This window comes from Capsicum annuum, chromosome 2 (genome assembly GCF_002878395.1).
Source record: "Capsicum annuum cultivar UCD-10X-F1 chromosome 2, UCD10Xv1.1, whole genome shotgun sequence".
Lineage (NCBI taxonomy): Eukaryota > Viridiplantae > Streptophyta > Magnoliopsida > Solanales > Solanaceae > Capsicum > Capsicum annuum.
Window position 1 is genome coordinate 125572342 of NC_061112.1, and position 27926 is coordinate 125600267.

The window sequence follows — 27926 nt, forward strand, 5'->3', positions numbered from 1 at the left end:
TGATAAACACATGGACGTGCATCTAATTATGTTATGGAATTTCAATATGGTAGTAACACACATAGTTCAATGTGCAATTGAAGTCGAGGAGCACGAGGAAGATATATTGTTTTGTTGTAAAGTAGGGTTCTTAATTTCTTTTATTCTCACAAAAAAGTATATTAATAAAATATTGGTACCATTTCTATTTTCCTTTTTTCCTTTGAAATCTTTATTCATCCCATTACAATCCTAACCCTCCGTAATAACGTTGCAGCATGTTATTTGTAATATATTATTGCATGCATTATTTTTTAAGCTATTACTTCCTTTTAAATTGTTATGGATAACTATATGTGGTTGTCTTTTTACGTTGTTAGTGTATAAAAGGACAGTCTGATGCATTAAAGCTATCGCTATGCACGGTGTTCGAGGAAGGGCCCCACCATAAGAATGTTACAAGGGTGTATTATACGCAGCCTTACTTTGCATTTCTAGGCTATTTCCAAGACTTGAAAGGCTTGAACCCGTGACCTCCTGATCACAAGACAACAACTTTACCAGTTACTCCAAGTCTCCCTTCTATATTGTTAGTGTATATAAAATTTAAATTCAAGACAAACTTTTGGGTATTCCCCACTAATGCATTAGTTGAATTATAAAGGTACTTTCTGATCGTCGAAAATTCTCAAATTTATTCTCCTTAATCTTTCACCCATTAAACAAAGAGATGCTGATAGGTACCATACAGAGATATTGGATCAGTCCTCTTTATCAACAGCATCTAGAGTTGTTCAAGTATCAATTGATTCTCATTATCAAATAGCAGTATTATTAGCATGTTTTTTACATGGTATATATACTTTTTTTTTTCTCTGAGTAAAGGCATTATTTCATAAAATGACTTTTAGATTGTTATGTATTCTGAGAGATGTTTTAATATTTTTTTAAAAAAAGTTTCTATTATCAAAGATAAAGTGGCAGGTCTTCTATGGATAAAGTTGTACAACGTTAAGAGCTGTTCAAGTCCTATGCCACAAGAATCATTTTTACACCATATTTAACTGATTATTATAACAGGTTATATTTCATTTTCCAAATATCATTAAAAGCGTAGACTTAAACTTGTCGTATGAAAAGTTGAAAGTAAAGAATTGCCATAAAAGAAAAAGAGATTTTTTTTTAGTTAAAAATTGACCAAAAATAGTAAGGCAAACAAATTAAAATAACGAGAATATATTAGAGTGAAATTGCAAGGTTTCTATTATTGTGTCTAGACTTAATTTGATAGAACGAAATTATTTACACTAAGTACTAGGTGAAATTCTTTTCGTCCGTCCAAGCCTTGTTGATAGGAGGTGGCAAAGTATCTTATAAAATTAATCGAAATATTAGTCGAATTGTAAAGAAGTTAATCCGAACAAGACCATTCAAAACGCTAGCTAGGTAGGTAGTCATGGGCTGGAATAATAGGAAATTGCATTATGGCCAATATACAAAATAATTCTAAGATGGAGCCAAATCTGTGATCTTCTTGATTGTATATACTATATAGTAATAAAAAAAGTATAGATAGGAAAAGTATGAAGAAAGAGAGATAGGAGAATCCAACAGAAACAAAGGGAATTTTCTGAGAGAGAGAGATGGAAGGATTGCTGCAAACCAAGTATGGAAAGTGAAGTTGATAAATATGTCAGAGGGTAATAAAATTCCCTTTTTGTAACTTGTTTAAAGAAGATGATTGGCAAATTAGAATTATGGTAGAAAGGAGTTGCTATCACTGCTAGTGTCCAATTATTGAAAGCTATCAGACAACCCATGATCCATCTCAAACTCAAATTCCCTTTACTACTTTTTTTATTACTCCAAAATCACCTTTAATAATAGATTATGACTTTAACTTGATATTAATATTATCAATTTTTTTTTATACTATATAAAAGTTGACAATAGTTACATTTGTAGATAAAATATTGTAGGTCTCTACAAGACGAATTCAATTTCGATTAGGAGGTTATTTTACTCTAACCTAGGTTGGAGGCTATTATATTCTAAATCACGTTTATTTAAAGGATAACATATTTTCTTGAATAAGATGCATCTCAAACAGCCTCTTGCAGAAATGCAAGGTAATGCTGCGTACGATACACCCTTGTGGTGGAGCCCTTCCTTGAACACCGCGCATAGCGGTAGCTTTAGTGCACCGGACTGTCCTTTTTTTTTTTTTAAGATGCATCTCAAACGTCCCAACCATAAACTATGGGTATTTACAACGAGATTAATGCATCAAATATTGCAAGTGTCAAAACCGCTAGCCGAGTTCCTAGTGATCAAATACATCGCAAGGATGAGATCCAAATCATCCCCTCGAATCAGAGAGAAGATTTAAGGATGGAACAAAATCGCACTCACAATATTTATCAATAAAAATTCATTTCATCATATTTTATTTGTAATTGTAATTTATTCTCTCTCACTTTAAAATTTGCTCCAAATAACATTTTATATAAAGGCATAATACATAAACATGCCCTTTAACTCGACCTTAAATTATATTTATGACTTCCAACTTTGGGTTTGCACAAATAGACACTTAAACTTGTATAAAGTTGAACAAGTAGACACACACGTTTTATGTGGCATCATACACCAGGACGCCATGTGGGACAAGAATTGGCCACGTAGGACGCCACATAGGACATATGTATCTACTTGTTTAACTTTATACAAGTTTAAGTGCCTACTTATGCCCACCCAAAGTTGAAGGTCATAGATGTGATTTAAGGTTTAATAAGAGTATGTTTATGTATTATGCATTATATAAACCATGAATGGACAACCTACAAAACTTGAAAACAATAAACATGGGAAAATGATATGTTACAATACAATAATAGCATAAAATTTACTTACAAAATCGATGTAAATAGATTGAATAATTCATAGTCTATTAGTCAGTTAATCAACCACAAATCACAAATCCAAGTTCTCAATCCTAGTCTAGATTTTATCATGAGAATAGATGCATGTCTTAAAGTAAGACCCCCAACCCAACCAACCCTACTTTGCATTCTTAGACCCACATATGGACCCTTCTCTCCATCCTCTCACATGTTGCGCACTAACATCCATATCTGAACCATTTAGTGACTGGGCCACAACTTTGATGGGACAACCAAAATTAACCAAACAAAAACTCAAATTGATTTATAAGGTTTAAACCATCTATAATTTTGAAGTACCTTTTCATTTTTTATTTTTTTTACCTAATTGCTCTAAGCAAAAATTCATTTCTTGGGCCCCTAAGTAAATCAATGTCATGGTCCATTATTGTTATATGACAATGTTTTGTACATCAAATCAATCATGTTACAACTTTTTTTTTTTTTTTTCACTTTGGATATATAGATCAGGTTGAACCACTTTCTTTTATGTCATGATGTTGGATTTGAATATACTAACTATAATTGAAAAACCGACTACTTGGAATCATAAATTCTTGAAATTCAAAAGGGAAATCTTGATAGTCCAACTAGATTTGAGATTAGGACAGTGTGTATTTCTTTTCTTTTTTCTCTTAATTATAATATAATTGACTATTGATATTGGGTAATAATGATGGAAAAAATGCACATTGGTTTTGTGGCTAGAAGTTCATGTTTCTAGGGTAAATAGGACAAGCAACTTCACATTAGTCAAAGCCACTATATATCCAAAACCCAAAATCCACTTTACACTTGAGATGAGTAAAATGAGTCCATCTACACTTCACTTTCCCATGAAAACCACAAAGCCACATGATTTGCTTGGGAATATTGAAAAAAATCGCAAAGAACTCCTAGCAAAAGAAGATCTCTTTATGCCCCCATATCTCCTTATTAATTATTTTTCCACCCACTCCAACAAATTGCAAAAAACTACAATTTCCTTTTCAATCTTAATTAAACCTAATGTGCAAGGGACCAAATGAAACCTTCTCCATATTCTGAAACAATATATTCTTCTATCACACAAATATTTCTCTTTGGCCCTCTCTTGAATAAGGACCCTACACTAATTAGCCTCTTCACCTACTCTAAACCAGGAGAATTCAGCCAAATGTCGCTCGACAGGTGTCGAATTCTGATTCAGACACATGGTTGTAGAGCAAATGTACTTGGCCCCACCAGTGCTGACATGTCAATTCCAATCATGTACAAACATGGGGTCATCCAAGTTTCATGCATAGGCAGCCAACTCCCATTATTATTGGACTCAGCAAATTAAAGGAAATACACATATATGGGGGAATGGAATTGAATGGCAAAGGGCCCTGAATGATGGATACAAAAGGCAAAGTACAAAATGAGGTGCAATTATTCATGCCATTCATTTCCAACCCCCAATTAGAAAGTGAATTTTATCTTTTTAAAAATAAGCAAAAGACCAAAGAAAAAAATATAAAAGAAAAAACCAAGTTGGAGCCAGGAATTGAAGTTTATGGGTTCGGAATTCTAATTTTATTAAGTTACTTTGAATTCTAAATTAATATTAGTACATATTTAATACATCTTGTAAGACAAATACAAAGTTTAAATCCAGAGACATATATGTAGTAGAATACTAATACTGAGTTTATCTGAACCCAATAATTTCGACGCGGATATAAATTTATATGTTAACATCCACTAATATATATATATATATTTTAAATAGTAGATATATATGAAGTATGAAATAAGTTTAGAAATACAAAAGGTCCAATACAATTCTAAGAACTTTATGATTGAATCCATAAATTAAAATTAAAATTTCGAATTCGCCTCTATTTAAATAAAAGTTATTTGCTCGGCCAAACCCATAATACTCATATTCTAGCTCCGCCCCGAAGAAAAAGTATCCGCAAAAAGAAAAGAGAAAAAAAAAAAAAAAGATGCATGGTAAGCCCCAAAGCATATAATAAAATCATCATTTGTACTTTGTAGTAACAAAAACTACACCAAGTTGATTGATATAATTGATACCAATATACAATATCCCTCCCCTTTCCACTTCTTCTTTTGCTCTCATTATAAACACAAGAGAGGAGACTTTTCTTTCTCTTTCTCTTTTCCTTTCTCCTCCTCCTCCTCCTTCTTTTGGAAAATAAAAATAAAAATAGGCAAGCCATCATGAAGAACACAATAAGATGTTGCATATCTTGTATACTACCATGTGGGGCACTTGATGTTATTCGTATTGTTCATGCTAATGGAAAAGTTGAAGAGATTAGTGGGAGTGTTAAAGCATCAGAAATCATGAAGATTTACCCTAAACATGTACTTAAAAAGCCATCATCATCTTATTATTCTTCAGAAGGAGGTGGAGTTTGTCCCAAAATTGTTGTAGTTCCTCCTGATGCTGAACTTAAACGTGGAAAGATTTATTTCCTCATGCCAATTCCAACTCCTTCTTCAAGTGGAAAAAATCGTTCGAGATCATCAACAACAACAAGGAAGAAGAAAACAAGATCATCGTCATCGTCGTCGTCATCATCATCACAAGGTCATAATGGTAATCATAGTAATAATAATAATAATAATGGTAATAATTTGATGGTCTCTAATGATCAATATTTGAGTGAAATTTTGTCTGAGAAAGTGTCAACACAAAGAGATAGAAGAAGAGGAAGAGTTGGAGTATGGAGGCCTCATTTAGAAAGCATTTCTGAGACTGCAAGTCATGAAGCATAATTAAATCTCAATATAATCCCAGTTTTTATTATATTCTTTCAAGAATTTTTCTTCACTATTATGGTAAAGGTGATCAACCAAAGTTTGAAATGTTTATCTTTTAGTTCTTCTTTTGTTTGTAAATAAGGATAGAATTAAGGAAGAAAACAATAATATGCCCCTCCAAAAAAAGATAAAGTTGTATTATTGTTTGAATTTTTGTACTTAATGATTTGATTACTACTACTTGTTTATGAGAAATCTACGGTGATCATTAAGGATTAATTTGTGGCGCAATTTTAATGCTTGGGCCTTGGAGCATGGAATGGAAGAATTTTGGGATTTTTTTTTTCTAAAGATCAACAGATATATATATATTCAACAGATGTATCTTCAACAGTGATTATCACTGTAAACAATCCAAAATTAATTTGATCAACTACTTAATTTTGGCAATATATTCTAATTTATTTTGCCAGGTTCACCTCCTTGAGCTAATTCATATATTGGCTCTTAACCTATATAATCAGTTAAATTAATTAATTAATGATGGATCCATAGATACTTAAATTGTTCGTTGGTTTCAATTTAGTAACAATGTCACTTTTTTATCTAAATCAATACCGTTAGTTGAAACTTTATATTTATTATTAATAAATTAAATTTAAAGCCTAGTTGTTAATATCTGATATGATTATCTTAAAACTTAAAACTCATAAAATTCAAATTACTACTCTTGTAGATAGTAGAGAATATCAGTGGCAGAGCCATATGTAACTGAAGGGTGCCATTATCAACAGATTCTTTCGTCGGAAAATCGGAAAATTATACTCCATTCATTTAAAAAATAATGATCTACTTTCTATTTTAGTCCGTTTAAAAAAGAATAACCTCTTTCCTTTTTTAGCAATTTTTTAATTCTAACTTTCCACGTGGTATATTTAAGACCACAAGATTGAAGGGCATTTTGGTACATTTGACATATCTTTAATTTAAAACCACAAGATTCAAAAGTTTCTTTATTTTTCTTAAACTTTGTGCCAAGTCAAACTAGGTCATTCCTTTTTAAACGGAGGAAGTACTATTTAGCTAGGTAATTTATTTATTTTTTAATTGTATATATATTATATAATAACACCACTTGACTTCTTTGTAAATTTACTTCTTTATATCCTTACACTGCTTAATGAAAATTCTCGTTCCGCCACTTATGAATACGACAACTCAATGCAAGACTAACTCTTATGACTATTTGGAAACAATTTAATATCACATTAATATGAGCTATGTCAATCTGCTTGTTTCCTGGTTCTGGTTCCCCTAATGTGTCGGCAAAAAAATGAACAGTTGATATTAGTGCCTTTTAATTTTCCTTGTTTTATTTTGTAGAGTAACTTATAGTAAAACTAATTTATTCCATGGAGAAAGGAGATTTTTCTTCCATATATAACAATATAATTACACCAAATTAACTATACAAAGTGCACAAGCCGTTTCATGACTAAATTATTCATCATGCAATAATAAATAGATTACGCTATTAAATTGAAGTAGGCCAGGTTATGAAATCTGAGGCTAAGTGCATCATTAGATCTAATTAAAGTGTGAAAATTTTGAATTAAAGAATTCTCAGAATTATTTTTAAAACAAATCAAGAAAAAATAAAACAAATAAATTAAAAGGGAAGAATACAAGAAAGAAAATCATGACTCATGTGTTCGAAAAGGCTATTAACAACTAGATTATAGGCTAGACTATCATGAACTTTTCCTTCTAAAAAATACACTTTCTTATCTTTATGAAATATATATAAATAAAATATTACCATTTGTTAAGATAATCAAATGGTACTTTAAGCTATAACGTTGATGGAACAATATATATAATTGTTCCCACTATGCTTTTTCCCAAGCATAGAATAATTCAGTTCTAGCTAGCTTGAATTATTATGATTTATGCCTAAGTGGGATGATAGAGTTGTCCTTCAAAAGTAGTCCTTTTGTTCCTTCAAGACTATAGAGGGGTGACTATAGAGGCGAATTCAGGATTCGAAGAACGTAGGTGTACCATTATCTTTACATAAGCCACGAGAATCTTCCAATGACGAATGAGGGATAGTGTTGTATCAAACTTACTGGTCAATAGAGGTTTAAGCAATGACGAAAATATATATACATAGGCTAAATATGAATTTTAGGCGAATAAATATACCTTAACTCAATAGAAGTAGATGAGTGTACTAGCCTAGTGGAAAAGGGAACATTTAGTAAACAAGAGGTCACAAGTTCAAATCCTTATTGCCATTTTTGTTGCTAAAAATAATAAAACAAAAAGTTTGCAAAGGTAACGCAATCACGGGAATCGAACCCTGCAATAACGTTCAACTGGGTGCACATATGGTTATATATAAATATCTATAGGTATATACATATACATATGTAGAACTTTTTTCGAACTTTACGGGTGCACGTGCACCCCATCCTAACACGTAGGTCCGCCCCTGAGCGACTATCATTAATATTTTTAAGTTATATACAACATTCCTTTAAGAAGTATAGTGTTCATATTATCTGATTATCATGTTATTTTTATCTTTTGTAACAATTCGGTACGAAAATTGTAAATATGTTTTTATTTCTTATGATATCTGATGATATAAAAAAGTTCTTATATTAACAGTGTATATATAATAACTTTATTCATTGCTTAGTGTCAATATAGCTTGCAATATATCCTTAATAGTTTAAAGGTTATATTCATCTTCAGATAGTGAAAAATGGTTGGTGATCCCATATATTTGAAATTCCATATTCTGATTCATTTGAGTTTCTGAAACTCTTTCCACTAAATTGGGGGCCAGCAAAAAAGTTGGGCATAATAATTGTTTGGAATTTAATCCATTTCGATCATTTGATTAGATTTCTTGTGAGTGAAGGAATTAAGAATATTAGAATACCGAATTTTGTAAGCTCCCTTCCACCTATTTTTTTAGATTTTTTCATCTATGGTCAAACATTACTATGATAGTCATTTGTCATATAACATTTCATTATCATGCCTTAATTTTTCTTCAGTATCACATTCACTTGTTTGCAACAAATTTTACAATGATAGAAATAAATTACAATCATAAATAAAATATAAAGAAATATAATTTTATTGATAAGAAATATGGGTACAATTCTGTTCTTTCCTTGATTTTTCTATCTTGAATCTTGATTTTCTCCGTAATTCGAGGGACATTAATAGTGTATTTTCCAAATATATATAGACTTGAATTTTATCTCCATGAAAGGAGGTTTTTGTGAATCTTCTTGATGTATTTGGTTATTAAGAAGAGTGGATTTTGATCTATTTCTGTGAATACTCCATGAGTATATGAAATTCTGCAAATGCCCCTACTAGAGTATAGATTTAATGAAACTCAAAAACGAGTCTTGAAGTATCCTTCCATCTTTACGGTCTTACAGCTACAGATTTGCACATCTGATATATGAGAGAAGAGATGAATCGCTGATTTGATCCACTGAGTGTGTCAATTTGTTCCCAATAAATTTTAATTCATGACAAAATAAATTTCAATCACAAACGAAAATTTTGATTTGAATTTGTCTCCATTAAAGAAGATTTTGTGGATCTTCTTAATATATTTGGTTAGCAAGAAAAATGGGTCTTGCTCTCTTTCTGCGAATATCTAATGATTTTATGAAATTCTGGAGATGATTGATCTCTTTATGAATATAGATGTCTCTTTAAGGAAATGTTTTTTCCTTTATATACGCGTAATTTAGGATTTAAAGTAGAGTAACCACCAGACTAGGTTTAGGGTATAGTAGCCTTCACGAACTCTAGCAGAATCTAAATTTTTCTCGTAGAGTCCATAAAATTTTGATATCTACAACACTCGCTTTGCTATATCACCAAAAGATATCAAAATAATACAGTATTTAGTAATCTGATAATGTATTTGAGTCCAAAAAATAAAAATATTACTATAACATCAGTAAGCTAGCAACAAAAATAATATACACAGTTCCAAAATACTACAAGTATCATGGGTCAAAAAGTATAACGTAAAAATGCATCAAACTTGCCACTTAATTATTTTTCAGTCCGAACGTAATAAGTCTTGTCTATTTTATCTTTTTCTATATGAAGAAGAGAAATACAAAATGAATAAGACAACAAGATAATTTAATAATATGAATTTTAATCAGAGCCTCTACCTGCTGGCTGCGAAGTCGGTGTCTTTACCTTTTGCTATGGTCGTTTCTTAATGTCGTTTAATTTATTTTCCAACATACACTATGTGGTCTTTTCAAAACCATTTAATATTTAGAAACAAATATTATATCTAAAATAGTTCTATCCATTTTCTTGAATAATATCGAAGGGTGTATACAACTTGGACAAAGATATACTATAAAAATTTCATTTTGTCATCAATATATGCCAGCTCATAAACGGGGTCAACAAAATTTTCAAGTCTATTCAACTTAGGGATCGTTTGTTAGAGTGTATTGAAAAATTAATTCATGTATTAATTTAATGTGTATTAGTAAAACGAAAAAATATATAAAGATTCCTGATCTTGTTCGAGTTTTTTAAAAAGATACCTAAACTTTATTTTCGATCTATTACCCCACGAATCTTAATTAAGTCATTGCAAATATACCATTTTTCGTTGAATCTCAGTCACAAGAAAGAGAGTGAATGCACTCACCAATCAGATGTTGACACGTGTTAAATAATTTAATTTCATATTTTATTTATATTTTTTAATAAAATTTTTCTTTTTATTTTATTTATCACCCCACTCCCACCCCCTCTCCCCCACCCTACCCTGTCCAACATCTCCTTCCCCATCCCCCGTCCAGCAGCTTCCCTCCACCCTATCCCTATCAGTTTTTGATTTCTCCATATATTCTTCTTTCTCTTTAAATTTCAATGTTAATTTTGTTGTTTCCAATTTCGTGTTAATGTTAATTTTGTATTGTTTCCTAATTTTGTACTATCAAAACTTCATTAAAATGGAGCTTTATATATAGTTCTTCTTAAGAGGATATATATTGGGTTTTATAAATTTGTTCAAAAATGTAAAAAAGAAAAAAGAAAACTACTGAAATAAGAACTTGAAATTGAAGAAAGTAAATATGGTGATGGTAAAAGGTGAGTAGAATTATGGTGATGATTGAGAGGATTGAGGAGAAAGAGAGTTATGGTATGATGTTGTTGTTGCTGCTCTAATTGATGTTGTTGTTGTTATTGTAATTGATGTTCTTATTGAGTTAATGGTGATGAAGAAGAAGAGAATGGGGAAGAAGACAATGGTGGGTACGGGGGTTGCAGGGGCTGGGTGGTGTATGAAATAATTTTTAAAAATAAATAAATATTAATTTTTTTTTAAAAAAAGAAGATAAATTATATATCAAAATATTTACATGTAGCAGCTTTTAATTGGTAGAAAAAATCAATTTTGAGCCTTTTCACGTGTCTGTTGCGCGTGTATACACGCAGAGGGTCAAAATGGTGCATTTGCAACGATTTAAGTAAGATTTGTGGGGTAATAGATCGAAAATAAAGTTTAAGTGTCTTGTTGAAAAATTCAGAGAAGATCATGGGGGTCTTTATGTATTTTCTCTAGTAATACCTTGTTTGGTGTATCTTTTTACCTTAGTATAACTAATGTTTGCATTAGTTGCACACTCTATTGTGTATTGAGATGAACATGGGCGCAGTGGCGGATCTACCCTTTTGCCGAAGGGTTCATCCGAACCCCCTTCGGCGAAAAATTATGCTATACATGCATGGTTAAATTTATTTTTTATGTATATATATTAGATGTTGAACCCCCTTCGATTAGTTCGTATGTTCACTTATGAAATCCCCTTCGTAAATATTCGGCTCCACCACTGCATGGGCGAAGCTACCGTTTGCCGAGGGGGTTCATCCGAATCTCCTTCGGTGAAAAATTATGCTATATATGCATGGTTAAAATTATTTTTTATGTATATATATTAAATGTTTAACCCCCTTCGGTTGGTTCGTATATTCACTTATGAGGTTCGTATATTCACTTATGAACCCTCTTAGTAAATATTCTGGCTCCGCCATTGGCAGAGGCGGATCCAAGATTCGAAAGCTCTGGGTGCCACCTTATTTTGAATAATAAGGTATACTTCGTATGATATTTTAGGGCAGTAGAATCAATAGTCAAATAGTAAACTATAATTATATATATCTAACATTTTATTTTTCGTAGCCACACTATATTTTTTTTTAAAGAGAAAACAGACAAGTGCTAAAAATCACTCTAAAAATAGAGTGCAGAGCAGGTTTCGAACCCACATTATTGGAGTTAAACCAAACAATTTCAACCACTTACACCACTAGTCTCTTTGATATTGTGGGTCCTAAGCATAATATTTATACATTAACTGATACATATACACATAAATATACAGAGTTTCATCCGAGAAGTGCGGGTGCCATGCCACTTCATACATTCTTCATAGATCCACCCCTGGCCACTGGAGGTGCATGAGTATTACTAATACCTCAAAATCCATGACATTAGTAATGCAATGGATCTAATGCATGCATTAACTTGATTAAGACATTATTATCTCTCGAAAAAAATTTCACATCCTTTCCAACATATATATTGAGAGTATTATGTTAAAAAAAAAAAATTTTTTTTTTAGAAATTATGTAATTCATGTTATTTTTAATACATTGAACCAAACACTGCATAAGAAAAAATACAAATATAACTAATGCAGACATAGTTAACATAAATATTGCTAATATAAGCATTATTAATACATCATATTTTACACTATTCTTATACACTCCAGCAAATACCTCCTAATGATTATGATTTTACATGTACGAAAAATTAAAGTTTATTGGATGAAAAACTGGCCCAATCTTCCCTTTATTTTCTTTCTTCCGTATTCAATTTTAAGACTCGTTTTATGTTTGTTACGTTGACAAATATCTAACCCCTTTAATCAAATACATGCACAAAGACGATATTTCTGAATCATTACAACAACAAAAAAAACAAAAGATAAGAGTACAAATGAAGGGACAAAAGAGGTATATTTAAAAACGTGTTTATATATTATTTTGGTGCAACGAGAAAGATGTTTATTTAGGTTTATGGATTTTGAAATTAAAACTTTACCTACTCCACCATTATAAAAGTAATTAACACATTATTGAACCTGAAATATTCCTTGAAGCCACACATATATAGGAAATGAACTTAGAAAGAAAAAAACGAAACATGATAATTGAGTTTCATTGAATTTTTCCAACTAGCTAGTACTAGTACTAAAAATGACATTACTTTTCTTTTTTTATATTTATTAATTTAGTTATTTATGGGATAAAAAGAGGAGTGCATGGCACCTTCTCCACGTTCTCCCATGAAAGATGAAACTGACCGAATACTTCCCCTCGTTTTCTTTTTCTTTTGTTATATATACTCCTTTTACACATTTTTTTCCCCACTAAAAAGGATGGGAAAAGGAGTTTATTCATATATTTTTGCTTGACTTTTTTTTTTTTTGAGGTTGTACTTAAAAAGATGGGGAAATTAAAATAGAATTGATGATGGACTGACGCCTTTCTGACAAAATGGCCAACAATTATATTAAAACGGGAGTACCAGTCAGTCAGTCACTATAAAAATATGTTAGTTGACAAGAAAATCACACATTTTTCTCTTCTCACGGGACATATATTACATCGATGGATGCAGGATGCAGTTGTTTGCAACAAATTTTATACTTACAAAAATAAATTATAATTACAAATAAAATATGAAGTAATAAAATTTTTTATCGATTCCTTGGTTCCTCCTTCTTGATTTCTCCGTAATTCGAGGGTTGTTAGTAGTGTATTTCTCGAATGTAGGATGATATTAGGATCTAGATGATTAATACTAATATTTCAATAAATTTAATTGATTGATACGAGTTAATTTTCTGTTACGGTAAATTGATGAAACAATAGTCAGTTCAATGGTTGCTTCAACAACTGCAATAGCTATAACAAAAATTGAGAAAATGTCTCCTTTTAATTGACGATTATCCTTATGAATATCCCATGATTTTGTTGGGATATTGAAGATCTCGATCTCTTTATGAATACCCATGTGATATTATTGAACATCTCGATCTCTTTATGAATACCCAAAAGTTTATCGAATATTTGAGATGTTTGATCTGTTTACGAATATATCATAAATTTGTGGAATAATGAGGATGCCTTTTAAGGAATATGTTACCTTTTTATATAGGCGTAATTTAGGACTTGGGGAGTAGCCTCCAAGCTAGATTTAGGATAAACAGCCTCCAAGAACTCTAACAGAAATTGAATTCTATAGAGTCCATAATATTTCGATGTCTACAGCCGTATATGGTTGAGACGTATTTACTGTTTCATCGTAACTGTCACACCCCTTTTTCGCTCGGAGGATTCGAGGTCGAAGGGTTTTTCCAATTAAAGTAACGGTATTGAATAGGGATTATTTTATTTACAGAGTCGCCACTTGGAATTGAGTTATGGTGTTCCAAGTCACCTTTTTGAATCTCTAATCAAAAGGATATAACTCTTTTATTGGTCTGCGAAAACAGAAGACCGGGTAAGGAATTCTGTTGACCGAGGAGAAGGTGTGAGGCATCCCTCGAGTCCCGTGGTTCTATCACGGTCGCTTTTAATGACTTATCTTGACTTAAATTATTTTGATAAATTATGTTAAGGCCTAAAATCGCTCATTTTTAATTATACCGAAAATTGTCTATATATTTTATATTAAATCGATAAAAGTTAATTTTAGAAAAATATTTGTCAAGGTGCATTATTACATCCTTGAAATTTTAAAATGTCTTGAAAAGATGTGTATGCTGCATTCTTAATTGAGACAAATATTTTAAAACGTAAGAATCTATCTAACGTTAAAAGTATTAAATTGTCTTTTATAAACTCAAAATAATTTTTATTTATTCGAAGCAATATTTATTCTTAATAAATAAATAAAATAAATAAATAAATAAATAAATAATTTAATAAATAGTTGTCAAATTTTATTAAATAAAATAATGAAATAATAAAATTAATAAAATAAACAAATCTATCTACATTATACTAAATTTAATATTACCTCGAAAGTTTTAATCTCCTTAAATTTATTTTAACCTAAATTATATTTTTATAAAATAAATTAGGCATAAAAATCCCAGTAATTTAATTTGGACACAATTAATATAGAAAAAAAATAATGATATATAAATCTTAGTAAAATACAATTATTAAAATAATAAAAATTCAAACTAATGTCATATTTAATTACAAGTTGATAATGACAAAGATTAAGATAATTTTTAATGAAAGCAAAAGACAAATTCCTTTAAAACTATTTAAAATTACTATTTTAATAGTAAATTGTATTAAATCATGTGACATTAATATTATTAGGATCATCAAAAAGGAAGATTGGGATTAAATTATTTATAATATTATATGACTAAAGTTAAATATATATTATCTTTAAAATAAACATATGTATAAAACTTTTTCAACTTTTTGTTTTTGAGAACTAAAGGAACGAGTAGTATCCTTTTCTGACGGAGATGGCCGTTCATCGGCGATGGCCGGATTCGGTAATATTTGAACCAGTTTCACGTGGCCGGCGGTAATTTTGCTGCCTTGGATGAAGCAACGACGTATGAAGAGTTGTTGGCTGGTTGGGGTTATTTTTCGGTGGTTCTCCACTAGATCTAAAGCAAACAGGGTCGGCTGGTGCGGGGAAAGAGGAGAGGGAAGGGGCAGCGCCGGCGAGGTGAGAGGGATGGTGGCGGTGTAGCGGTGAGGCTAGTTCGCCGGTGAGGTTGCGAGAAAGGAAGAGTGGCGGTGTAGCGGTTGGAGTGTTTTCCGGCGAAATTTTGGCGAGTTTCTCGCCGGAAAATTTAGGAACTATCTTTTTTTATTATTCACTGATTTTACTCTTGGCTTTTCTTCTTTAATTTCTGTCTAATTTTTACTTGTTTCCATTCTCTGGTCTTTCATTGTGTGCGCGTATTTTTCTATTTACTGTAAGATGTTGGTGTCTGCCTATGAATTCATTGAAACATAAAATTAATAAGTGTCTGAATATATAGTATATGTATAAATCTCTGTAGTATGTGATGTGTAAATAGCATATATCATAAAATATTCAGTAACTTAATAGTATGACATATAATAACAGAGTTCACTTAATCAATCCACTTCACATGTCGAATAATATATAAGATCACTTGAACAATTTTTATTCATACTAATTCATAATAAAAATAACAAAATAATATTACATAATTGAATAAAACCTACGACGAAGCAAGAAGCCGTTACCGAAAATTTAACAAAATTTCATTTTTTTTCTCCTTTTACTGATGTTTGTGAATGTTTCCCTCACGCTCTTTTTCTCCTTTTTACTGATGTTTGTGAATGTTTTCCTCACGCTCTTTTACTCTATCTGACTTTTTCTTATGTCTGTAATATGTAGAATGTTCGTTTTTTTTTTTCTGGGGTGGGAGTCCTTTTCATAGTAGGGTTCTTTGGGGGGAGCTGTTAAAAACAAATAAGGGAGGGGGGGAAAATTTAAATTTAATTTTTTTTCTTTTTTTTATTATATTTTTAAAAAAAAAATTTTTTTTTGTATATATATATATATACATACATATAATATTAGTAATAATAATAATAATAAATAAAATAATAATAAAAATGAATATAATAATATGTAATTAATTTTATATTTAACAAAATATAATAAAAATTTATAAATAGACAAAAACAAATATAATAAAACAATACTAAAACTATTAGTTTATTTATTAAAATTTATAAAAGGAAAATACATATATTTATTTTAAAAATTAGAATAAAAATAAAAATAAAATAAATATCTCAAAATTAACTTTACTTAATTATTTATTTTTAACAAAAAAATATTAAAAATAAAAATAATAATCAAAATAATATATGATTAAATATATAAATATAAAATATTTAATATCGATAAACAAGTTAAAATTTAGGGAGGATCAAAAATCACGTGTCTACATTTTTGCCCCTCTTTGTGTGAAATCTCGAAGAGTTTTCATACAAAGAAATAGACAAGATATGATTTTTGACCCTCCAATTATTTGAAAGGTAAAAATTAAAAAAAAAAATAAAAATATGATCGAGTTCTGTTTTTGGACATCCTACCCATCCCGGGTTATAAGGGAATCAGATCATGGGTAGTTCAAAGGAAATTTGACGAGAGAAAAAGTTAAAGTCGAGTGGGATTCCGTCGAATTTCCAGTTAGCAACTTCTGCCTTTACATTCAACTGACTAATAAAAATCAAAAATGAAAATTACAAGTAAAAATTACAATATCTAGAATCTTGATTCAAGCCTTCGCGACTTGAATTTGAAAATTCACCCTAATCTTCAGGCGGGCTCCTGAACTTACAATTTCTTCACCCTGTTCTTCAGGCGGGCTCTTGAACTTACAATTTCATCACCCTGTTCTTCAGGCAGGCTCCTGGACTTCCAATTTCTTCACCCTGTTCTTCAGGCGGGCTCCTGGACTTACAACTTCTTCACCCTGTTCTTCAGGCGGGCTCCTGGACTTAAAGCAAATAGTGAAACAGAAAAATAACATCACATTGTTTAGGAGGGTCCTGGATATAAAATAAATTTCCATTCTTCAGAAGGGTTCTAAGCATAAAAATAAATTTCCATTCTTCAGGAGGGTCTTGTCCCATTCTTCAGGAGGGTCCTGAATATAAAATAAATTCTCATTCTTCAGGAGGATCCTGAGCATAAAAATAAATTTCCATTCTTCAGGAGGGTCCTGAGCAAAAAATAAATTCCATACAACACACATAAAATTTTTGCCCCTGTTTGTATTGGAAAAATTTATGTGTCACTGGATCTTAATATACCCGCAAAGAATAAAGTTTACCATGACAGAGATCCAGTATCGGATGTTGCAACCATGCTTCTTGCATTGAGAGAAGTGTGAAATTGCATTCTTTATCTGAAAATAATTATTTCATCTCTGTTCCAAACAAAGAAAAATTGTGAGTTTTAAAATATGTGGTGGTTGGTTTGTGGATTTTGGCTTTTGAAGTGTCCGCTCTCGCACTTGCCATGCTCAACTCTTTTCCAATCCATGATAATATTCATTGAATTGTCATAATTCTGACTCAAAATTCTGACTACTGAGATTCTTAACTAAAATCATGTTTCTGTTGTATGATGCTTCTGAGTTTAGCTTCCAATACATCCCTTAGATTTTCACGAGTTTAAAATGGTCAAATCACAATCATCTTGAGTACTTTACTTTTACTTTGAAACATTATCTCTGTGCATCGATTATTTGTCTTGCTTTGTACCCTTAAAGGAGTTTGTAGCGAGTTTGGAGTCCTTTCTAACTCGACCTGACGTGAATTTGACTCAAAAGACAACAAAAAATTTTCGTTTGATGACAAGGACACAAAAAATAAAAAATTAGAACAAAACAAAAAAAAAGACAATAGGCATCTCTTTTTCAAAACAAAGAGAAAACTTATCTGCATGTGGAAAACAATTCTGGTGATTATGACATGCATTTTGAATCAAACAACTAGATCTACCCACACCAATCATTACAACTTTTGTCCACTTATTGAGCTTGAAATTAAGTCAATCTTGAACTTGTTCCTTCTTGAAAGCAACCTTTCTTCGGCTAGTGGCACCTCAATGGGTTTTTGCCAACGAGCCTATCTCCTTTTCATTTCTGTCTCAGCTCATAGTCGTCTTATGGTGCCCGAAATGGTTTTTACCAATAAGACTCTCTCATTTTTATTTTTTCATTTCATTTTTTTTAAATAAACACCCAAAATATGAAATATCATGCACTCATAACATGTTTAACCTTGACATTCTCAAAGATTGATTCGAAGGTCTTTCTTTGGTTGTAACTTGGCTTTTGGATAGGGTTAGAAAGAAAGGTTGACATAAGGCTAAAAAATTTATGTAACATTGGGTGAAACATACAACTTTTGGAATCGATTCTTTTAAGAAAATAAATTTTGCCCCAGTTTCATTTCATTTTGGGTAATTTAAATTTTCTTCTGGTTAGACCAAACCCCGAAGCAGGGCTGCCTACGTATCTTGTCATAGCAAGAATCAGGTCAAACGTAGTTCATGAAACATCATTCTTTCGTTTGATTTTGAATTTTTGATTGATTTCTTTTTTTTCTTTTTTTTTTCAACTTTTTTTTTCCAATTTTCTAACTTTAATTTGATTCCAAAAGAGGGGTACGAAGAAAAATAAAAGCTCAAAGGGGTAAGCAAAGTTTGATATATTATTCAGATAGTAGAACAAAATGCCTTCATCATTTCAAATCTTTAAAAATGTAAGTATAAAACATACATAACGTAATTGTACATGAATATCATACATAATATCTTTTAACCGCATCAGCATTGACCGATATTCCTTCCATTTTGCCTTCTATATCAATCAGATATAACGCGCCATTAGGTAACACTTTCTTCACCATGAATGGTCCATGCCAATTAGGAGAAAACTTGTCTTTGGCTTCAATCTGATTAGGTAAGATGCATCTTAGTACCAACTGACCAACTTCAAAATGTCTGTGACGCACCTTTTTGTTATATGCTCGCGCCATTCTCTTATGGTATAGTTGTCCATGACATACTGAAGTCAATATTTTTTCATCAATCAAGCTTAATTGCTCCAAACGAGTCTTGACCCATTGGTCATAATCAGTTTCAGCTTCCACAACTACTCGAAGAGATGGAATCTCAATCTCTGCAGGTATAACTGCTTCAGTTCCATACACTAATAAGTAAGGAGTTGCACAAATTGAAGTCCGAACTATAGTACGCTAACCCAACAAAGCAAATGGTAACTTTTTATGCCATTGTCGAGAACCCTGCACTATCTTACAAAGTATTTTCTTTAAGTTCTTGTTGGCAGCTTCTACAAATCCATTCGCCTTTGGACGATAAGGAGTTGAATTTTGATGCATAATCTTAAATTGCTAGCACACTTCTTGCATCAAATGACTATTGAGGTTCGCAGCATTATCCGTGACAATTATCTTTGGAATGCCGAACCGACAAATGATGTTGGAGTGAATAAAATCAACCACCACTTTCTTGGTCACTAACTTGAAAGTCGCTGCTTCCACCTACTTCGTGAAATAATAAATGGCTACCAAGATGAACCTATGTCAATTAGAGGCCTTTGGTTCAATTGGTCTAATTACGTCCATTCCCCAAGCCACAAAAAGCCATGGAGCAGTCATTGTATACAACTCACATGGAGGAGAATGTATCAAGTCTCCGTGTACCTGACATTCATGACATTTCTGAACAAAATTAATGGAATCTCATTCCATGGTGAGCCAATAATAGCCTGCTCGGAGTATTTTCTTTGCCAAAACATACCCACTCATGTGTGGTCCACAAATCCCAGAGTGTACTTCAGTCATGATTTTTTAAGCTTCTTTAGCATCTACACGCCTCAAAAGCCCCAAATCAGGTGTCCTCTTATACAAGATTCCTCCACTTAGGAAAAATCCACTAGACAAACGTCTAATAGTTCTCTTTTGATTACCATTGGCATGTAAAGGATATTTTTCAGTCTGAATATATTCTTTGATATCATGGAACCATGGCTCTCCATCAAGTTTTTCCTCAACAACATTGCAATATGCATGTTGATCATGAATCTGTATATGCAAATGATCAATATAAGTTTTGTCGGGATGTTGAAGCATCAAAGATAAGGTCGCTAAAACATCAACAATCTTATTATGAGCTCTGGGAATGTGTTTGAACTTCACTGATACAAATTATTGACAACGATCTTGCAAACAACCTCTATATGGTAGGAGTTTTAAATCACAAGTCTCCCAATCTCCTTGGATTTAGTGGACTAATAAATCTGAATCTCCCAATACCAACAGTTTTTGAATTCCCATGTCAATGGCTAATCTCAATCCCAGAATGCAAGCTTCGTATTCTGCCATATTATTGGTACAATAGAATCGAAGTTGGGCTGTTATAGGATAATATTGTCCTTATTCAGAAATAAGAACTGCTCTTATCCCCACTCCTTTTACATTAGTAGCTCTATCAAAGAACAATTTCCAGCCTGAATGACAATCGTCAAAAATAAACTCATCAACATATAATACCTCTTCATCTGGAAAATAAGTCTTCAATGGATCATACTTCTCATCAATAGGATTTTTAGCCAAATGATCCGCTAAAGCTTGAGCTTTTATTGTAGTTCGTGTCACATAGACAATATCAAACTCTGTGATCAATATCTGCCATTTCGCTAGTCTGCCTGTGGGCATAGACTTCTGAAAAATGTACTTTAAAGGATCCATACAAAAGATGAGGTAAGTAGTATAAGATGAAAAGTAATGTTTTTGCTTTTAGGCTACCCAAGTTAAGGCGCAGCACGTCTTCTCAAGAAGAATGTACTTAGCCTCATAAGTGGTAAACTTTTTGCTGAGGTAGTAGATGGCTTATTTTTTTCTACCCATGAATTGTCTAACACAGACATGTACAATATCAAGGGTCTGTCTGGCTCTGGGGGAATCAAAATACGCGGATTCAACAAGTACCTCTTAACTCTATCAAATGCCTCTTGACATTCTTCAGTCCATTCAACTTTAGCATTCTTCTTCAATAACTTGAATATTGGCTCGCAGGTTGTCGTAAGCTAAGCAATAAATCTACTGATATAATTCAACCTTCCAAGTAAACTCATTACCTCTGTTTTGTTCTTTGGTGGAGGTAAATCTTGAATAGCTTTTATTTTTGAAGGATCTAAATCAATGCCGTGCCGACTGACTATAAACCCCAAGAGTTTTCCCGATGGAACTCCAAATACATATTTTGCTGAGTTAATTTTGAGATCATACCTTCGAAGCCTTTCAAAGAATTTTCTCAAATCTTTGACATGATCAGATTGCTCTCTCAACTTAATGATCACGTCGTCCACATAAACTTCAATCTTTTTGTGCATCATGTCATGAAAAATTATGGTCATTGCCCTCATGTAAGTTGCCCCAGTATTCTTTAGTCCAAAAGACATGACTTGATAACAATATGTCCCCCATGGCGTAATAAATGATGTCTTTTCCGCATCTTTTAGATCCATAATGATCTGGTGATACCCCGCATAACAATCCACAAAAGACGCAAGATCATGTTTGGTGCAATTGTCTAACAAAATATGGATATTGGAAAGTGGAAAATTATCTTTCGGACTCACCTTATTTAGATCAGATAATCAACACACATTCGAATTTTCCCGTTCTTCTTTGGAATAGGGACAATATTTGTCAACCAAGTAGGATATTGGGCCACTCGAATGACTTTAGCCTCAAGTTGCTTCGTGATTTCCTCTTTAATTTTTACACTCATGTCAGTTTTGAGCTTTCTTAGCTTTTTATTGACAGGAGGAAAAACAGGATCAATTGGCAACTTGTGAACTACCAAATCAGTGCTCAAACCGGGCGTATCATCATAAGACCACGCGAAGATGTCTTTATACTCATGCAAAGCTTCAATTACAGCTTTCCTTGGTTGTGATTGAACATGTACACTTATCTTAGACTCCCTAATATTTTCATGATCTCCAAAATTAATCGCCTCAGTTCCTTCCAAATTGGGATTTGTCTTATTCTCACACAGTTTGAAATCCTTGCTTATATCCTCAAATGTTTCTCCTTCATCGTATTCAACTTCTTTATTCATTATTTCATAATTAGATTGGGTTTTTAAATTTGGTTGACAATTCTTCATGCATGTCATATCATTAGAATCGGCATAGAAAGAACTGTATGATAGGAGAATAAATAAATAAACATCAGATTCAAAATAAAACAAAGGGAGACTGCGCTTTATTGAAAACAAAGATAGAAAGAGTTTTAACCTAAAATACCAAGGTAAAGGTCTGAATTACAATCCTAAAATTATTCAAATTATAGAAAGAAAAATAAGCTATTAAGATTGTAAGAAAAACAAACATACTACCAAGACTCCTTCATAATAGGGACAGGAGTGGCCTCCCAATTGTTAAGCTGGACATCAGGGCTGACAAACTGCACATTTGCATTGCTGGTACCTTCCCTGATTTGAATCATATTAGCTTCAATGAACATATTTTGAAAAAGGTCAATCAACTTTGTACCATCATCATTCATTGATTCTACAGCAGGTAACTTAGAGGACCCGACATCACTGAATTTGATAAAAGACTCGTGAAGTGGCGGTATTGGCTTGGTAAGTGACAATGACTCTTTCCTACGCTTTTTAGCCTTCTTTATATCTTCAGGAGTAGGCTCGTATCCCAAACCAAAAGTACCAAAGTTCTCATAGAGGTTTACCGGATGAACTATGCCTTGCAAAAACATCCCTAAACCTTTTCAAGGTTCGAACCCATGCTTCAACATTTCATTCACTACCATAACAGATGCAGAGGACAATTGTGGTCTTGTGATGAGATTTCCCTCGAGGATATGCTCAACAGCCACTTGTTGACACCCAATTTTTGCTCTCTATACCTAAAATTAACGTCTTCAGGCTTTTTGTTCGTTAAAGGGCACAAAACATAATTTTCACATCTTTTTTATAATTGTTTGATAAATTATTGATAATTATCCTTTTTTTAGGATTTTGATTAATTTTTTATCATATTTTATTTCTTATAATTTATTAATAATTTTTCTAATTTTAGGATTTTTATCAATTCATTATCGTTCTTAACATTTTACAATCACCCGCACACGTGCACGACATGACGTGTTATATATATATATATATATATATATATATATATATTTACAGTATTTTTAAATTAATTATATTTTAATAATTTTAATATTCTTTAAATTTTTTTCATTCAACATCTATATTTTACAGTCTGCAAACGCTGAGTCGAATCAATTATTTTTGTGCAGTATAATAATTCGATATCTTAACACATTCGACAATGACTACACAATAATATCTTGTCACGTCCGACAATGACCACTCAGTGTTGTCTCGTCACATCTGACAACGACCACTCAGTGACACTATCCTTTGAATATTACTTTGTCCGTTGGTCAAAAGAATGAAAATACTTTGGCCAATAACTTAAAGACGTAAGGGTGTTCTATTATAAAAAGAGAGGACACCCCTTTAACCATTGGATAAAAGGGGTGCTCAATTTTTTGTGTAAATAGGTGGTGGGAGGACACATTTTGGACACAATTTTTTTTTGTTCATTTCTTCCTCTCTTTCAAAATACACATATATTTATTTTTTACAACTCATAAATATTTTTCCTTTGCAAACCCCCTCACATATTCATAAATACACAAGCATATTTTATTTATTTCATTTTTCTATTTTGCTCTTCAAAACACTCCAACGGATACATTACACAACAACCTCTATTTTTGACATTTTTCTTCACAAAATAAATAGCTATGCTATCATCCATTCACGGGCAGATCATGAACATAGAACAATACTCTGACATATTACAAAATACATAAAAATTCAATTTTTCCTTTTTCTTTCTTCTTCATCCAAAAGGCACATACACACACACTTGAGCGGATAATCTCCATTTTTCTTTTACAAAATACACACACTACAAAACATGACAACACACACAATCATCATTTTCATTTCCTTCTCCCTCACAATTCTCTCTTTTTCCTTCACTGTTCGAGATCCAGGCGAGCATCCAAACAACACCAACCCCACCGCTTCTCAGATCTGCCATCACCAGCTACCCTCCGCTACAATAACCCACTTCTCCAGTGAGCACCGCCTAGATCCGCCCCTAACACCAACAAAACAGCATCACGGCAGCCCCCCTTTCTTCTCCTTTCGCTTTTTACCATAAAAAATTGGCCAGATCTGGCCGTACTCCCATTTTCCGACGTTTCTCCGGCGATTGCCGTCGAAGAAATGCCAATCCTTGTATCTTACTATAGATTTATTTGGTAGTATGTTTATTTTACAGATATGGGTCATTTACGGTGCTAACATTTTTTTTCTACTTTGGATCCTTAATACTTTGGATATTTGGATTGATTGTGTTTGCTGACATATTTGATGACTTTAACAATCATTATATGGTCAAAAGTTGATGCTATTCTCCTTTTTTATTCTTTATGGTTGTCTTGTTGAGATTAATTTATGCAGGTGATTTTACTCCATTACTGTGCGGTTATTTTTAGACTGATTTGGACATTTGTCCTTTTCTTTTGCCTTTAATTTATTACATTGATAATGAACAAATACTACATAATTTTATGGCCAATGAAAAATTACTTTAATTTGAGGCCTCCGTAAATAAAATACGGATTATTATGTATACATATACGTAATAAAAAATATTTTTTGGGCAGTGATGACACTTTACAATAATATATGATTTTACAATTCATATTTGGGCAATACGGTTTAGGACGGCCAATTAATTGAGCAACCACTTCGTAGCAAAACGATTTAGGACGGCCAATTAATTGAGCAACCATTTCACAGCCATGACTTTATCTGAGCCTACTTTTAACAAAAAAAAATATATTTTTTATAATACGTAAATGAACATATTTTTATTTATTATTATTTATTTGTTACTAACATTTTTATAAGTGTTTATACAGGTTATTTTGGAATATTCGTCGAGAGTTGCATTCAAAGAGAGCCTTTTAATTTTGTATTGTATTTTTATATTTGTACAAATGTTATTATAGTGAAAACTTTATTTTTGGGGTGTTGGGCGGAATTTCTTTATACAACTTCACCTCGCGTTTATGCAAACGAAGGTCGTTAACGTTTACACTAATAAATTAAATTAATCAAATTAGTTTACACACTTTGACATCATAAACATTGTGATCTTTTTGTTAAAGTAAATCTTTACTTTTTCATAAACTTTAATCAAACAAAAAACATTATTTTTCTCTTTCTCTTCATGACATATCAAGATATACTTTCTTTCACACAACATAAAATACTTTTCTTTTCACATGTATTTTTTTACATTTTTTATAATAACATATTTTATTTATATATTTAATATACATACATCTTTACATAATTTTAAACATTTATATTATTTTATATTTAATACATACACTTCTACATTATTTTTTATACCTCCTCCCTCTTTGAAAAATTTAGTCTAGCCGGGTACCACACTTGTGGATTCTGAAGGATGCCTAACCCCTTCCCTTCGGAATAACTTGAACCCTTACCTAGAATCTCAATTGGTTTTTCACTGACTAAAAATATTAATCACATGTTAATACTTCAATAGGTTTCCTTATTTTCTTAAAAATTAGGTGGCGATTCTGTGCAAATTTTCATTCTTTTAGAGTCCATAATGTCGTGCTCGTTTTAACCTCAGGTAAAAATAGGGTATGATAGAATGGCGACTCTGCTGGGGATGAGGATACGTTCTAACCATGATCGACTCGATTTTCAATCGAGGGAGGTATTTTTGCATTTTTTGTATATGATTAAATTCCTTACCTATTACACTGCAAAATTATGTGAATTTGCTCATAAATTCATTACATTTTTTTGTCATGCTTAGTTTAGGATTTTTATGCTTTATTATGTTATTTGTTTTACATATTTTTATATCATGCTATGTGTGAAAGGACGCAAGCCAAATCTAAACTTGTGTTCCTTATTTGTTTGAATAACACTACTTGTTACTGCTTTATCACTTGCATTTTTCTATCGAGTCTTTAGCCGTACACAATTCACACGCTGTGGTACACCAAGGGGTGTACTGCACTCCTCCGAACCTTCTTTGGATTCTTAGTTTCAAAGTTGGTGCAGTTAGGTTAGTGCACCTTCTCACAAATATTCAGTCCCACTCTTGAACATTTAAGGGAAAATCCTAGTCTAGTAGTAGGTCATATTGCATATACCTTAGGCGGGACGGTCCAAGGTATCGTCTTCGCAACTAGGAAGCCACCCTTTAGTCAAAAGGTTATGAAGCCTTTATGACATATTTTGTGTTAGAAATGATTCAAATAATCCAGAAATTGAATATTAATGGACTCAGAACAATCAAATTGGCCTTCTTTTACTCTTTCTTCATTCGACATCATTTTCACGTCAATAGACATAAAGTATTACCCAAACTAACCAACATTTGACACTATTTTCACGAATACAGAGTCTTGTTAAAAATCCACTTCACAAATATCTTTCTCAGAGTCCATGAAAGTCGAGTGTTCTAAAAATGCTTTGCTTTCGTTCGACTTTCTCTTCAAGTCCGCAGATAGGAATGTCACTAAAAACTCCACCTACGTCTAACTTTTTCTTTTTTGATCCAAACTAGAGTGGAATGTCGTCAAGCATTCTTCCAATGTTTGATTAATTTTTCTAGTCAACAGACGTAGAATATTATTCAAAACTCTACGATTATTTGACACCCTTCTTCAAAATAATGAATGTGGAATATTATTAGTCTTTACCCACTTCTAACTCTTTCTAGCCAATGAGCGTGAGGCATCGTCGATATTTATCCTCCGTTCGATATCTCTACCACAAGATCCCCTTTCATCAATAACGAGACTTGAGATACTCACTCTTTTAAAGGCATCATTTTAGCCTGCTTCTATCAATTTTTATCGACTATATAGGCCTCTTTTAGCTGCCCTTGTTGGATACATTCCCTCTTCAAGAAAACTTAAAATTGTTCTGAATGCAAGATGTATCAAAATCTAGATTCATCTATATCAATTTGTTTGGACGAAGGCCTACCTCTGGCAAAATGAGGCTCCACAATATAAGATACGCTTACTCGACGTTGTTTGAATGTGCTTGTCCATCGACATAAACTAACTCTTGAACTTTCATTTGTGAGGTTGATTGTATTGATCGATAGAACTAGCCGACTTAAGCTATTTAATGAACACCAATATCATCGACCCAACCAGAAGTGTTCCAACGCTGGCAAACGTATCAGGAATTTTTAAAAGATAAGATAATGAACGTATACTTCTTTTGGAGCAACAACTCAAGACGTTAAGAGGAGAACTACACCAAGGAAAGGATCCCACACATCCATCCACGGCTACTCTACCGCGCCCTCCTAATTTTTTATCACTAGAAACTCTAATACCGAAATGCTATCAGTCAGTACAACCTCCCACAACCAT

The 27926-nt window shown here is 32.1% G+C and overlaps 1 protein-coding gene across 1 annotated transcript; it reads left to right on the plus strand.

Annotated features, from left to right (window-relative positions):
* Positions 1-4822: 4822 nt before the first annotated feature.
* On the plus strand, positions 4823-5954 carry LOC107859276 (probable inactive serine/threonine-protein kinase DDB_G0293184). Its single transcript, XM_016704238.2, has one exon. The coding sequence runs from the start codon at positions 5130-5132 to the stop codon at positions 5688-5690; it is 561 nt and encodes a 186-aa protein (XP_016559724.1). The 5' UTR covers positions 4823-5129; the 3' UTR covers positions 5691-5954.
* The last annotated feature ends 21972 nt before the right edge of the window (positions 5955-27926 follow it).

What these genes read in the sequence shown, in the direction of transcription:
- LOC107859276 (XM_016704238.2), top strand. Translation starts at nt 5,130, where the DNA reads ATGAAGAACACAATAAGATGTTGCATATCTTGTATACTACCATGTGGG.